The sequence below is a fragment of the Marmota flaviventris genome, chromosome 9, assembly GCF_047511675.1.
Source record: "Marmota flaviventris isolate mMarFla1 chromosome 9, mMarFla1.hap1, whole genome shotgun sequence".
NCBI classification, from domain to species: domain Eukaryota; kingdom Metazoa; phylum Chordata; class Mammalia; order Rodentia; family Sciuridae; genus Marmota; species Marmota flaviventris.
The window spans coordinates 34,345,967-34,361,293 of NC_092506.1; the positions used below are offsets into that span (position 1 = coordinate 34,345,967).

At 43.3% G+C, this 15,327-nt stretch overlaps 1 protein-coding gene across 2 annotated transcripts in view; it reads left to right on the forward strand.

The window, feature by feature from the left end:
* The first annotated feature begins 1,326 nt into the window (after nucleotides 1-1,326).
* Mpped2 (metallophosphoesterase domain containing 2) overlaps nucleotides 1,327-15,327 on the forward strand; it is a 171,072-nt gene continuing 157,071 nt past the window's right edge. The window contains exons 1-2 of one of the 2 annotated variants that reach the window (XM_071617119.1): nucleotides 1,327-1,698; nucleotides 7,210-7,458. In XM_071617119.1, the coding sequence (XP_071473220.1) occupies nucleotides 7,331-7,458 (128 nt within the window). In that variant the 5' untranslated portion in view covers nucleotides 1,327-1,698; nucleotides 7,210-7,330. The remainder of the gene's footprint in view (nucleotides 1,699-7,209; nucleotides 7,459-15,327) is intronic. The other variant, XM_027936692.2, reaches the window with a different exon arrangement.

Below are 15,327 nucleotides of genomic sequence, written 5' to 3' on the forward strand. Positions count from 1 at the left end.
TATTTAAAATTCAAGTGCCAGGAAAGCCCATTGTAAAAGGGAAATATTTTCAAGTGAATTCCGTTTGATCTTTTTTTATAGGGGCTCCTTCCAGCCTCTCTCCCTTCCTCCCCAGGCCCTGGAAACCAATTAGTCTCAGCACAGAAGCCACAGACCAGGTTGAAATGGCTCCATTTTATTTTTAGGGGGTATAATTTCAGCCAGGGTCTAGTCAGTTGTCACATAGTATACTTGGCCCTCTTCTCTCTCACACACATACATTGGATTTATCTTTGGAGAATGCAGAGATCTCTGGGTCTGACTTCTGGAAGGGAATTACCTCTGGTTGCCATCCAAATCCTTTAGCTCTGACAATGGCATAACATCACAAGGCAACCACATCTTTCACAGACAACCAGGCCAACCAAGTTTTCTAAAAATCTTCTCTCCCTTGTTTTCTTTAGCATTGCAGCCGGTTTTCCTTCCCTTATGTCTTTACATAAAATTCTGAACATTTTCTCTTACATTTTCCAAAGTAGTAGAGAAAACTGGAGTAACTTCGGTCTGAAAATGCTTTTTAAGTGCTTACCTTTTGGGGAGGGGCAAAGTGCCCCAAAGACAAAAATGGGAACAATTGGTCTTTGACTCTCTTCACCTTACTATTCTGAACCTGCCTTAATTCATGGAAGTGAAAGGAGGAAAAAAAAAAAAAAAAAAAAAAAAGATCTGTTGGGTTGGCCTTTTCTTTTTCAGGAACATGCAGAGAGAAAGGGGTGTGTGTGTGTGTGTGTGTGTGTGTGTGTGTGTGTTGATGATGATGATGATGATGATGATGATGATGAAAGGTTTAGGGAAAGGGAACACAGTATCTCCAGGAAAGCCTCAGCTTAGCGGATAGTAGGGAACCTCAGGTCGCCTTCCTTGGTCTGAGCAAAGTGCCCCAGCCACTCCCCTTGCCCCCGCAGGGAGTTCTGCATCTTGGAGCGGTGCCAGGACCTCTGACAGTGCCTGGCGGGTCGATGGGTGGGGGCCCCGGGTGTTGTCTTTGCAGAAGACGCCCATCTGGGGGGATAACTCCCTATTTTCCCGGCGCTCTGTAGCCCGCCCCACCTTCCCGTCCCCTATCATTTTTTACGCTGATCACACTCATGATGATGAACTTGCAGCTCAGCTTCCTGCAGCCTGCTTGACCCGGGAGCACCAGCAGGCTGCCGGCCTCGCCCTCTGCTCCCTCCTCCCCCTCAAAACCCGGTGGCCTCGGGGCGCTGGTGGGGGTTCGAGTGGGCCGGGACTGCAGGAGGGGCGTGCAGGGGCGCGGGGTCCCGCCGGGGAGCGCGCACGGAGCTGCGCCTCGGCCGCCCTGCTTCCTGGAGCTGTGCTCCTTTGACCCCAGTGGCAGTCCCTGTCACTGCACCGCTCGCGCTCCCTCTGGCTCGCCGCGCCCTCGCTCCCTCTTCTCGCCCCCTTGTTCGCTCGCGCCCCAGATCGAGGCTGCTCGGGTCCTTTCTCCCCCCGTCTCCCTCTAGCGCCGCGCCCCCTGGTCCCCCGCCCCAGCTCGCGGCGGGACCTTCGGGGTCGAAGGTTCTGGCCCGCCCGCGCCCCTCGCCGCCCCCAAGCGCCCCCAGCGCTCTTCTAGCAAGCTCGGGCCGCTCGGCGATGGATCGCCTGCACACCGGGCGCTGAAGGCATCCCCGGGACCCGGAGCGCAGCCCGGGAAAGGTAATCCGCCCCGGGAAGGGAGGCGGAGGGCGGGGGAGGGGGAGGAGGCGGCCGGGCGCCCGGTGCCGAGCGCGAGAGGAAGGGAAAAAAAATGCACACACAAAGCGGAGCCCGGGTGAGAGGTGCCTTGTCAGAGGCGCGTGCAGGGGGGATCGGAGGCTGCCGACCGCGGCTGCCCCCGTGCCCCTGACATTGGCCGAGCGGGCAATTCAGAACCTGGGAGGGCTTATTTTCAATCCCCAGGCGAAAGCGAATTCTTTTTTAGGAACTGTCTTCTCTCCTACTCCCCATCTTGCCCCTTTTCTCTTGTCCCCTCCCCCCAACCCTCGGCCCCCCGACCTCTTGGGGTCCCCACATCACTGCCCCCTCCTCCGCCCGTATTTCTTAGGAGTGGATGTCTGCGAAGGACAGGGGCGAAAGCCGGGCAGCGGGGATGGGGGTGGGGACGAGGGTTCGGCGAGCTGTTTACTAGAAAGTCCTGGGGTTGTGTGTTCGAGCCGCCCCGGCCTAGGCCCGGGTGCATTGTGTTGGCCCAAGCCCCAGGCGCCCGCGGCGTTCAGAGGCCAGGTGCAGTGGCTGGGAAGGCGCCGTGTAGCTTTGTGCTCGGGCTGCGCCCCGCGGCCACCCCCTGGGGCCGCCCGCGCGCGCTCTGCTCTCGCGCGGGGCTTTTTCTCACCCTGTCCCCGCGCCCCAACCTCACTCTCTGCAGCCGCCTCAGGTCTTCACGATCGTAGCCTGCGGAGCCACCCGGCGACCCGAGCTGGGGCTGGGGCTAGGCGGCGGGGGACGAGCAACGAGAAAAAGTAACCGTTGCCGCCCGATTTCTTCTCTACCGAGGCTGGAGTTTCTTTGCTATTTACACGTAACAAGGTTATCTTTGTAAAGCCTTTGAATTGCAGGGTTTTGCGGCCTAGGAGGTGAAGGGGGCATTTTTTCTGAAGGTTCGGGAGGGGGTTGGAATCCATCAGCAAGAAAATAAATGATGCCTCAGTGGGGTTGATTTATAGCACGTTTACACCCACCCCCCATACACACACACCCCAAATTAAGTGCGAATGCGGGTCATGAAAAATGTGTAATTGATTTGCGATGCTGCAAACAAATAAACACAAACAGGTCAGGGTGGAAAAAAACAAACAAAACTTTAACTGAAAAGAAAAGATTTCCAAAGAGGGGGGAAATCGGTGGCCTCCACATCCCCTTCCAATGCTCTCTGGCTCCCTCCTTTCTCGGTCGCTCGAGGAAGGAGCCTGGAAGCCCCTGGGCATAGAGCAGGGAGGCGGCGGCTACTTGGGGCTCGGGCTCCGCTCTGTGGGTTCGGGGATGCCAACGCGCCTGGGAGGCTGACGTCGGGGACGTGGGGCTGTGATGCCCCAACGAGGATGGCGCGGTGTCAGAACCATTGGCCACTGGTGGTCATCAATCAATCCGGGGCTGGGGAAGAGGGAGAGAAAAAAGACAGGCGCCCAGCGGACCCCGGGGCCGCGAGCGCTAGCGCCAATAGTGCCAGCAGCGGCGGCAACAGCGGAGACGACGCGGTGGCAACCGGGACTGAGCGAGTAAGGCGAGCTGGTGCTTCAGGAAGGAAGGGGGAGCTATGGCCCGGACCAGGCAGCCAGGAGCCGGGAGGGCAGGGCAAGTGTGTGTGTGTGTGCGCTCGCGAGTGCATGTGTGTGTGTGCAGTAGCTGAAGCCCCTCTCCAACTGCCCACCCTCGATTTAAAACAAACAAACCAATCCAAAGTAGAGAATTCTGCGCCCACCCGCCCCACCATATATAGACTCCACGCGTTGTCAGAGGCGCGGGAGAAAAGTCTCGCCCTCCCTCTCCGCAAGAATGTGCCAGCCGGGTGTCCGCAGTGCTGGAGACAAGTTCAGGTGTAAGTGCAATGGGAGGGAGGGAGCTCTGTGGACAGAGACGCGTGGAACTCTATGTCAGCATCCCCTCCAGAGTGGCGGAGGAGCCTTGGAGAAGGCATGTGTGCATCACTCCCGCAAGCAGGGATGAGTAACTGGAAGTGGGCATGAAAGAGTAGAGGCGTGAGTCAAGAAAGCAGTGGATCTGTCGATCTGTGAGGCAGAGGGAGGAGAGAGCAAAATTTGGCGGAGTTGGAACTGGCGAGTTCCAAAGTCCCTTCACGCTGTCGGGCGATGTTCTTGGGGCAAGTGATTAAAATGAGCATCCTTGTTTAAACAAGGAAACCGCGGGCTCCTTTCTCATAGGCTTTGCCAGGCTGTGCAGGAGTAGAGAGGTCAGGAATTGTTGCTTTGAAACTTTCGGTAAATTGGACTTCTGGTGTCTAGGAGGTGGAGACAGTTATTTAATTCTTCAGTTTTTAATCCCTGCACTGCCAGCAGACTTTAAGAGATTTTCCAAGTAGATTCCTGGAAAAGAACATTCCTTGTTGTATAGCGTCAGGGACAGAAGTGACTGCTGTCTAGGAAATGCAAAATGTGCTCACATGATTTTTTGAAAAAAGAAAATTAAACTAACAGCAGTGTGGATGTTTGGCAGTGTCAGTCCCTTTTAGGTTTTTCTTTAGGCGAATTGGCATTTTGTACTGGGTGCCTTTGTTTTGTGGAGCAAATGTGTTGAAATATAAAATGAAAATTAAGAAAATACTTTCTCTGAATATTGTGGTGGTGTAAGCCTGAAGAGGGTGAGATGCACCAAAATATGGTCATTTGAAAGGTTTTGCTACATACACATATGAAGCAAGGTGGTGCAGCCTCTTGATAATTTTAGGTAATATGTCTTCTTGCAAGCTTTCCCCCAATTTTCATATGAAGAGAGGTGATTTTGCTGATTGTCCCTTGTCTGAGAGAGTTCACAAAAACAATGTATAAAACAAAAAGCAAACAAATAAATAGAAAACCCCAAATCCAATCTTTTCCTTGTGTTTGTGCTTAATATTCTTAAGATATGTTCATTTTGAGATATGGGTGGAGGTGAACATAGCATTTAAAAAAAAATAAGTCTTTTCTTGACTTGTCTGTAAAGGTGCTATGAAAGTTTTGAAGCTCTCTGCCTCAGTCTGACATTTTCTTCAAAGGACTCCAGATTAAAGAAGATAGACGCCGCAGGTGCACTGTTTCGATAAAGCATTTGAAAGGGAACATGGCAAAGATGAATTCAAATGAGGTGCCAACCACCCATTTAGCCCTTCAGAGTTCCAGGGGCCTGTGCTTGCTGATGAAAAGATGTTCTATTTGTCTTGCTAGGGCAAAGGTGCAAAGAGGCACAGATATTCACTGACAGAAAAGGCAATCTGTAGGTTGATGTTAGGATGGAGAAGACTGTTTAGGAATGTGGCTTGATCGCTTTCTAAGTTGGGTCTCTTCTAGGTTTCAAATAAGAGAACTTGGGAGGGTATCATGCTACCCACTTCAAGACACTGCATAGATATTTAAATGTTAAGTTTGTATATTTTATTTGTAGGCCACATTCTGTTTAATGAGTTTACTCCAGAAACATTTAAACTTTTTCTGGCACTGAGTGTTACTCTGGGGTCACAGTGGTCTAGACATGAATTTGGTTTCTTTTGCCTCTGAATGTTCCGTATTTCACACAATAGACATTGATGGAAAGAACAGAAGAATTGCCAAGTAATTTTTATACCACTCTCTAATTTATGCAAACACTAAGTTCTCGTAGTCTGAAAATGTGTATTTTTCCCCCTCTGTGCTTTGATGGCTAACATTCTTTTTAATGACAGTCATTTCTATAACAGGAAGATGTTTTCATTTGTATTTACTTTTCAGCGCCACGCAATTATGCAGCTCTGCGCTTCAGTGGTGTCTCAGTACTTTGTGTCTCAAAAGAGAATTACAGTACTTAGAACAGGACTGCAATTTGAAGCAGGTGTTGTGTTTTACTGTTATGCAAAATAACAGTAAAATATAATTGTGGGGAAAATTAAGGAAACAGCTGCAAACTTGGTATGAAAACTGCTACATTATGATTTGTAAGCAGTTCTTATAGATATCTTACATCAGAGGAGCAGGCAAAGATTTTAATTTAGTTAATCCCACTGGCCTGGGTGTCTATCAACTGGTGCTTAAAGGAGTCATACCTCTCATGAAGTCAGGAGGAAGAAAAAGAACCCAAAGTGACACTGTTTTAAATGCCAGAGCACCAGGGATTCATCTCTTGGCAGTGCAGTTGCACGTTAGGAGCACAGACAAGGTTTATTTAAATGGCTTTGCTAATATGAAGAAGGCAGTGATTTGAGTAGAACGTTGTGGAATTTCTTAGCCCAGCTAGCATATGGAGGACTGCACAAGCCCCGGGTTGTAAAATAATAAAATAAATGGCCTATGGCAGGCCATCTGCCTTTTGCTCGATATTTAAGGTGTTTCATGCCAAATTTAAGTCTAATCTTATTATTCTAAATATTTTTATTCGAGATAGCAGCTAAGATTTCTGGAGCTTAATGGTGCACATGGCAAATGTATTCTGATACAGAGCAGTTAAAGAAAGAGTGCTAGTTACCCACGGGTTACCAAAGGGAGTGTTTCCCACTTCTCTCCTGAACTCATTAGTTTCCGTGCAAGAATTTGCTTTCCTCCGTCTTTGCACCCTGCCGTAAAAATAGACGTCTTCATTTCTCAATCCAATGTGGCAACTAATACATTGACATTTATGAAAAGAATGAGAACTAATGGGATTTTTTAAAAAGATGAAACCAACTAGTGAAAATTATGCAGCACCAAGATGCAGTCAGGACTAAGGTACCTCACTGGTCCATCAGGGCTGGGAGAGAGGAGGTAACGAATGGCATCCAAAGTGGTAGTTCAGTCCCGGATGGATGCCTTTGCCCTTTTCCTGAGTGAATCAGAGTGTTTAAAGAAACCGTACTACATTTAGCAAGAAGGATTTACCTTACCATAAAGTTCTTGGCCAGAGAGAAATGCTTATGCATCCTAGGCATTATATATGTTGGGACTGCAAGTGAAAGAAAAGTCACAGTCACGTGTTAACGTGTGAGTGTTAATATAAGTATTATAGTCATGCCCAGGTGTCTGTTAAAAGCACAGGATTTTTATTTACATTTGTCATTGTGGTATATAGATCTTTGAAGCATGGAGATTTCAAGTGATTATGTGACACCAACTTTGTAAAAACCAAACATTCCAATTAGTGGTGAAGGCTTGGAAGAATCTTCACTTTGAGCACAAACCATTTATAGCTAGACACCATGGCAACTGCGGGTTTGCCCCTTCAGTAATTCACGTTAAGTGCCATAATTATAATTAAAGAGGAAATCTTAGGTTGAACTCCATTGAGATGATTTAGTAGCATCCAGCAATGTCAAATACAGTGTAATGTCCACTCTGAAGTACGAGCAGGGTAGAGAGTTGGGATCCATGGTACCCACAAGGCAACAACATTGATTCACATTTTTCCTGAACCAATTTTGTGTCTAGATGTCAAATTTAATATCTCTGAGCATCTTATTTCTCTTTGTTCTTATTATATATACACACACATATATATATTTTTTTCTTCTAGAAACACACAGCGGTATTGATGAGTAAATCCTTGGATTCAGAAGTTGGCTGAAACGAACCATGCCTGCTTCCATCTTTTGCTCCAGAAAGTTGTGAATTGCTCATGCCTATAGGGAGGAAGGATGGCACATGGGATTCCTTCTCAAGGCAAAGTTACCATAACGGTGGATGAGTATAGCTCAAACCCCACCCAGGCATTCACACACTACAACATCAACCAGAGCAGATTCCAGCCGCCACATGTACATATGTAAGTATTGCTCATGAACTTAAAAAAAAATAGCAGTCAAGAGTGTAGAAATAAAATAAGAAAGAAAACCATTCTCTTATAGCATTCTGCTAGGGAGAATTAAAAAGTAAATGATTTACAGAACAGATGGGTATCTGTGGTTCCAAATTCAGCCCAGGAGAAATCCCTTACATCTGCGTAACAGTTCAAATTTTAGAGCACTTGCAAGCATAGTTTGACATTGGATATTCAAAGCCTTTGAAGGGTTAAGGTAGGTTGTCTGCATTTTGTAGATAAGAACAGAGAGGTTAAGGTATTTTCTTAATGTTGCACAGGGAATTTTGGCAGCATCTCCTGACCCCTATTTCAGTTTGTTTTGCCCTGTATTACTTGCTTCCATAATGAAATATTTCTTTAAAATTTGTGTAGTTTTTTTCCCACACCTCACCCCACTACCCCTTTACATTCAGCTGGGAAATAGGCCTAATTGGAACTAATTGTCCAGCTACTGCTAAATCCATTGTCTTGCCTGTTGCTAGTGAAACGTGTGCTGCATGCTGCAGGCCTCAAACAATACCGGGTAACAAAGGATTAAGGGACAGTGGAACAGTTGGTTCCAGGAATTGTACTTTTCTCCCACTCCCTAATACTGCTTAAGTCCTGTCTGAGGTTTAAACTGTTTAAGAAGTAAAGTGTGGGAGAAACCCAGAGGCAAGGATTTCGCAGCACCTGGTTGCACACCAACTCTTTTCTGGTCTTCTGCCACAGGATGTGCTGGGCTTTCAGCAGAAGGGGGCCAAAGGTCACCATCTCCCTTGTTTATTCAAGGCCTGGTGCTCATTCTCTATGAGACCCTTCCGATGTCTAACATGAGTCTTTCATAGTAGGACTAAACCTCTTTGAAAACTATTGTATAGTCAAGATAGAAGGGAGGTTAGGACTCTGTTGCCTGTTTTTACCACTCCTGGCAGAATTGAACTCTGAGCATGTCCAAGTCACAACCTCCTTCTTTAGTAATTCTTTTATGTGGGCATTTACAAAGAGAGTAGAACTTCTACTGCCCCCACCCCACCACAAATCCTCTCAAATTCGGAAACACTAACCAAACATAAAGGCATTTCCCTTGACTACCTTGATATTAGTATAAATACTAGGATTTTGCTTTGTGAGGATATCCTAAAGAGCCACTCAGTAGCCTATGATAAAATTTATGCAAAGTTGGAAAACTAAAACACCATGCCTGAATAATAAAGAAAAAAGAAAAGAAAAATCATTGCAAATGATTAGAGCTAAACCATTTAAAAGAATTTTATACTTTAAATTAGAATTGGTTCACGATTATGAAGGATTACTAATGTGATTTTAAGGATGAGTTTTTAAGGTGAATAAGATTTGTCTTTGTTAAGATGGCTTTTCTGAACAATAAATATGTGGTCATTTCAGATACTCTTTTTATTCTGTTTCTGTGCATTTTTCTTTCTTGTTTTTGTTCTATGCATGTGTTTTAAAATTTGTACAGCCCATATTTTTGGATACTTTTAATTTGGTTTTGCTGGTGTGACATTGTGTATGAAGGAATCACAAAGAACTTGGTGAATCCTGTTTCCCATCTGGCAGGAGAAGCTATGATTTACCCAGATTCCTGGGAAATGACTTGACGGGGAGGCTCAGCTTGGTCTTCAGGTCTGCAGACATCTGCTCACTTATTCTTGGTCGTAGATTCCACTGATGACCGATGAATGCACAGGGCTATTTTAAAATCACGTAACCTTAGAAATGATCTGCTTAGATCTAGCCATGAAAAATTGGAAGGATCAAATTATACTCCTTTTTGTTGGAAAAAATAAAAGGCCTGAGAAATGAGATTTGCGGTGGCAACTTAGATAGCTGTGTAACCCTTTTATCATACTTCCAACCTAGGAACAGAGGCGTTTTCCAGAGGCTGGTTGCCACATGCCTTTTTTTCTCTTTTATTACCAGTGGGTTTGCCTTCTTACACTCTGCTACAGCCACTCAAGTTGTCACACTGACACCTGAGCACACCTGGGGCTCTCTACCTCTTCTCATAGGTACAGTGTGTTTATCTGATTATCATATGCCTCAAAGCCAGTGTAGACTCCTGCTCTTATATGAAGCCTCTTCTCCCTCTTTCTTCCTAATCCAAAATGACTGTGCCTACCCAACAGGACACCCCATTACTTGGCATTTATTTCATATGACTTGCATTATTTTTCTTCAGATCTCTTTCTCTCTCTAGTTGTCTCATCTACATGATTTAATCCTTAAAGTGGGAATTGTACTTCTGAGCAGGTGACAGATGTTCAGATACGCTGATAGATCAATTGATTGGATTATGTATTGAGGTGAGAAATTGTGATTGATGCTTGGAGATTTTCATTGGAATTTTTCTGTCTTGACCTTTTGACTTTGTATGTGTGTTTTGTCAGGAAGTTGACTCACCTTTTCATTGCCTTTCCTTTCCCTTGCAAGAGCCTGCTTGATCTTGTTTTGCAGGCCTGAGGACCTAGCACTGTGACCGGCCCATAGTAGATGTTCAGTTATCTTCATTGAATAGAATCATGTTATATTTCTGCACATGCTATATTAAAGAGCATTGCTCTTAATCTAAGTAGAACTAAAGTGGCTTGAAAATATATATGAAATATCTAATCTAAAAACTTCTTCATTTTTTTTTTTGAAAATTTCAACATGTTTTGGCAGAAATTTGCTCCTTTCCCTAAATGTATTTTGTCTTGTGAATTTGAGTGATTGCTCATTTATTTTGCTCAGGATTCTTGAAACATTTGCTTTTCTTTTTCACTTAACACCTGAGGTCTACGAAGATCTGTGACAGATGACCTAGAGTAGAGTTAAAATCTTGGCTTCTTTAATGGCCCCTTGTTTTCTTTTATACAAGTTCGTGGTGGTAGGTAGGGTTGTCTCATCTTAATTAAAGAATATCTCATTTCCCAATTAATTCAATTAGTCCTAACTCAGCTTTGTGACTGACCCTGGGCAATTCATTTACTTCCCTTCTCCAGGCCTCAGTTTACTCCCATGTAAACATGTGCACCAAATAACAGTTAAGGAACTTTTTTAGCTCTAACTTACTAAGATTGCAATTAAGACAGGGCTTATTTGCAAGTTGTTGCTGGGGTGAGGAAACAAAGCTAAAGAAGACCTGGTCCCCACGTTGCAGATCTCAGAGCTGCCATTTCATCTGGTTAGAAGAGGTTTTGGTTTAGTTTTTATGTAGTTTTTATTTCAGTTCTGACAAGATTGTTAGCAGGCTTTCTGAGAACCATGGCCTTGAATCTGCTTGTGACTTAGGGTAGGTTTCCCCACCCCCCTTAAGAAAGCAAGCCTATATGACTTTGGAAAAGAAAATCAAAGCACAGCTGGAGTTCACAGACCAAAATTTAGCCTAGAATTTGTGTCCCTTCTTACTCAGACTCTTGATCATACTAATAGATGTGATGATTGAAGCCTAACAATTAGCAGGGCTTCGTTTTTCTACAACCCCTTCATCTTTCAAGCAGAATGTTGAGAAAATTATTTTGTATTTTTAATGATGATGGGAGGAGATGCTGAAGGAGCCAATGGAAGTCTGGAAATGCCATGAGGATTTTTTCTGTATGCTTTTAATGACTTTAGGCCTAATAAAATAAAATCGCTCTCAGTTTTCCCATGAAAGTCCCATGTTATGAGAAACCCTTCAGTCTCCCACACACCATGGTGACTACTTACCCTATGAGTGAGGGTCATTGCTCTTTTTTTTTTCTTTAAGGATTGGCCATGGGGAGGTTCAAAGTAAATTTTATTTTCAGTTTTAGCTTCTTTCCTTGTCTCTGTTTTTGATTGCTGACAGCCCTGGAAACTTAAATAGCACTTGCTTTTACCCTGGATTTGTGAAGGCATTGTCACAGAGTGGTCACCTTAGTAGTGGAATCAGTTGGCCAGGTATGAAACCTGTTTACACCACCTACTGGCTCTATCATCTACCACAGAGAAAAGTCACTTCCCTGAGCTTTCTTGTTCCATCTGTTAAATGGGATTGATGAAAGTAATGCCTGTCTCCAAAGGTTGCCAGAGGGATAAAGGCGAAGGAGTGCCCAGTGGACTCAGATTTACCTGTTATCATTATTTTATTCAATTCTGAGCTTTTAATTCAAATTGTCTCCACCCATTTTGAAAATCAGTGATTGTTAATGAAAGAATAAATAAAAGTCACTGGTGAGTTTTGTCCTGTCTTTCTCAAGGAGCCATTATCAGAAGACACCATGGAGACTTTTCTAGGCGGGATTTTTGGGTGGTTGGGGTCTGCAGGTGTCCTGATGTACAGCTTAGGAGGATCTCACTTACTTCCAATTACTCCCTGAGAGTAGCAGTTCCAAGGGGGAAGGGATTCTGTCAGCCAAGTGCTCCCTTTTGCCTCAGTGGAATGAATGACAGTGGCCTTCCTCCTCCTGGGGTGGATCCTTGGAACCCTGTGCCCTAACTGGTCAGTATCTCAGGTTCCCCACTGATATCTGTGTTTCAAAAAGTTGATGGTCATGGTCAGGATTGAATGCTTAGGCTGAAGAAGGAAGACATGGTAGGGGAGAATGTGGCGTGAAGTCAAGACATTTGTATACAAGTGCTGATCATGCCGTTACTGGCTTGGTCAGGTGACGATGGAGAATCAGGATCTCAGTTTTTTTAAATGAGGTTTAAGAGGGTTGTGAATATTAAATGAGATGACGCATACGACGTATAATTATGAAACACGGCACTTAATGAATTGATGTTGTGATAATATCCTAGGTTTTACTAGCTGGTGAACATGATATAAGTATTAATTTTTTCTTTCCAAAATGCTTGGCTGTGTAAACCTGACATGTCCAACATGTGTTCTTGTTGCACTGTGTAGCAGACATCAGTGTTTACTGAGCATCGTTGATCAAAAATGAACTTTCAGGGATGCTGAGTGATCATTCTATGCCAAATTCTTACAGGGTTTTGTTTGTTTGTCTGATCTGAGGTTTCATTCTTATCCAGTTCAAGAATGTGGTAGGAAGTCAGTGTTTGTTTCAGGTCTGTATTAGATATCCTTAGTTGAAAAACAAAGTTACAGGAAAGTATTATAGAAAAATGCCATTTGGTCAAAAAAATGCATGGTTATATATGTAAAAGTATGAAGAAGGATTAATATCAACATTATTGGTGAATATTTAGGGAATAAATTTGGGAATAAGTTTCAGGGAAGGAGTGTTGGGTAATGACCTTTCACTTTTTATTTTATATATTTTTGTATAATTTAAATTGTTTTTATAACAACAAAGTGATAATCTTAAAAAAACACCTTTTTAAAAAAAATAATGATAACAATTTAGCTAGTATCCAAATTCTGTTTTGTCAGCAAGGTTTGAATTAAGACTCTTCGGTTTTATGATACAATCAAAGAATAGGCCCATATGAGGTATGGTGGCACATTCCTATAATCCCAGCTACTCAGGAGACTGAGTAAGGAGGTGATTGAGCTCAAGAGTTTGAGATCAGCCTGGGCAACATAGAGTACAGCTCAAAACCCAAACAAGAAGAACAAAAAAAACCCTCCAAACTAAACCAAACCAAATCAAAATGGAGAACAGCAATAACAAATAATACACAAAGCAAAAGCCAAGGAATAAATCCAGGCTATTTGTTGGTTCAATAGAATTCAACTTGCTCACTTCTTAGACTTATAACAAAAGGGAGGTTTTTAAAGAAGTATTTTTGAATCCAGTTTTGGAAGCCAGCAGAGGGTATGGTGTCAAGAAGCAGATAGCTAACTGCAGTGGACTCCCTGACAGTGTTGGAGAAACCCGGATTCTGGCCCTGTGGTGGTCACTGTTAATTAGCTCTGTAATCTGAGCAAGTTGGGCCTCTCTGAATTTTGGGTTCATTACCAATGACCTATAGCATGACCTTAGCATCATCCTCTCTCCTGTTTGTCTAGAATTTTTTCTATTTCTCTCCTTTTCTTCTCTCTACTCAAAAATAAGAACAACAACCCCACACCCTTAGTGAGATTCCATAGGGAAAGAATATGTTAGTGAGACATCATGGGGATGTGATGTCTGGGAGAAGAGAAATGATCTCTATCTCTCACACAGGAAAGAGTAATAGCAACGAATGAATGAAGGTCTGGGGCTCTATAAAATGACACTTCACTAACAAGGTAGAAATTTATCCTTTGCTACAGAGCTGGGCTGCATTAGCTGTTTGGAAAAAAAAAATTCTAAACACACATTTCTCTCTTGGTAAGCCACTTTCTCATTCTCATTACAAATTTATCACTGGCCTGCACATTAGCATGGCCATAATTTTTTTTAATGTTTTCAGTCTGAAATTTGTCTTGGAGATACTGAATGGCCCTTTTAGCTTGCACTCATATATAAACACAGGGTATTTTTCTTTTCCTCTCATTTCTTTTTGAAAATAAGTTCTTTTTCCCATACACTCCCTGAGGGTACCATCTTGTGGTCCGTGACAGTTGGACTTGGTTTTAGAGCCGACTTTTTCTCCTATTTTTCTGTAGATTTCTTTGTTTGCATTCAAGCATTAAAAAGGCAATCTAAAATTAGATTTGTTTTTTGTATCCATATGGATTTATTCTTAGACTCCTAGCTGGATGGTGGATCAGTGGGTAGTGATTTGTTGTTGTTTTGTTTTGTTTATTAGCTACTCGACTTTCAGGGAGGTTAAAGAATTTTGACACATAAAATGGATCCTTTGTCTTCTAGGTTATATGTGGATTTCAAATTCTGAAATGGTTACCTACTTCCTAGTGATACAGAAAGATCATAGAGAGAGTGTGGCCACAGCAGTGGATGGTCAAGGTCTAACACTGGGGAACTATAAGATTGCTTCCCTTGGACTGAATCTTTTTCCTTCTTTACATAACCTTTTTGTTTTAAACTTCTTTTATGGAGATGTTTTGATAAAGTGGCAAGAAAACCTAAAAAGGAAGCAGTGCACTAGGTGCTGTGCATTTGAGACATATTCAATTTTAATTCTGAGATTTTAGAGCCTACCAAAAAGAGATTTTTAAGATGTCAAAACAAAGCTAATGACACTCAACCTATCCCATCTTGCACAACACACTCTAGGTAGTTCTGATCTGTTTCCAAAATGGGGGCGGGGGGGGGGGAGAAAAAGCTCACTGCGTTTTGGATTGTTCAGTGTGTTTTTCTTTCTTTTCTCTATTTCCTTAGCTCTCTCCTCCTCGTGTATTTCTCCCCTTTAGACTCTCATAGTAGCTGTCCTGGCCTTGATGGGCTATTATTTCAATATCAGTCTGGGAAAAACTGCCACACTTGGGTAGACCACCATGGTAGTCTCTCCCTCTCTCTCTCTCTCTTTTTTTTTTTTTTTAATTCAACATGTAAACGTATTCTTGCAGGTTCTATGTGGAAATACTAATTCTGCATGGAGGAAACGGTTGGATTTGTTGGTTCTTGCATTGTTTGGATCTGCATATTGTTTATTTTGCATTAATTTTTTCTCTTTTTCTTCAAATTCGGTCCCTGTAAAAGGGTAAAATATTTTTGGCATATAATACAATGCAAGTTTTTCATTTTTTGTTCCTTACCATCCATCAAAAAATAAGCTTCTCTAGTTGGTTTAAATTGTTTGGTGCAGTTTTTATTTTGCATTAAAGCTGTCAAAACTGTTAAAAATGAAAAAGAAACTAATATCGACATTCAATGGAGAAAACAGATACATTTTTAGGACTTGATAGTGTTGAGGTTTAAAATTCTGAGTGGGAATCAGACCATTGTTCCTTGGTCGGCAGTGGCTTCTTTAAAAGATTGCAGGACTCTGCTCAAACCCATTTATTTCTTGTACAGCCAGCCTCTGAAACCTTCC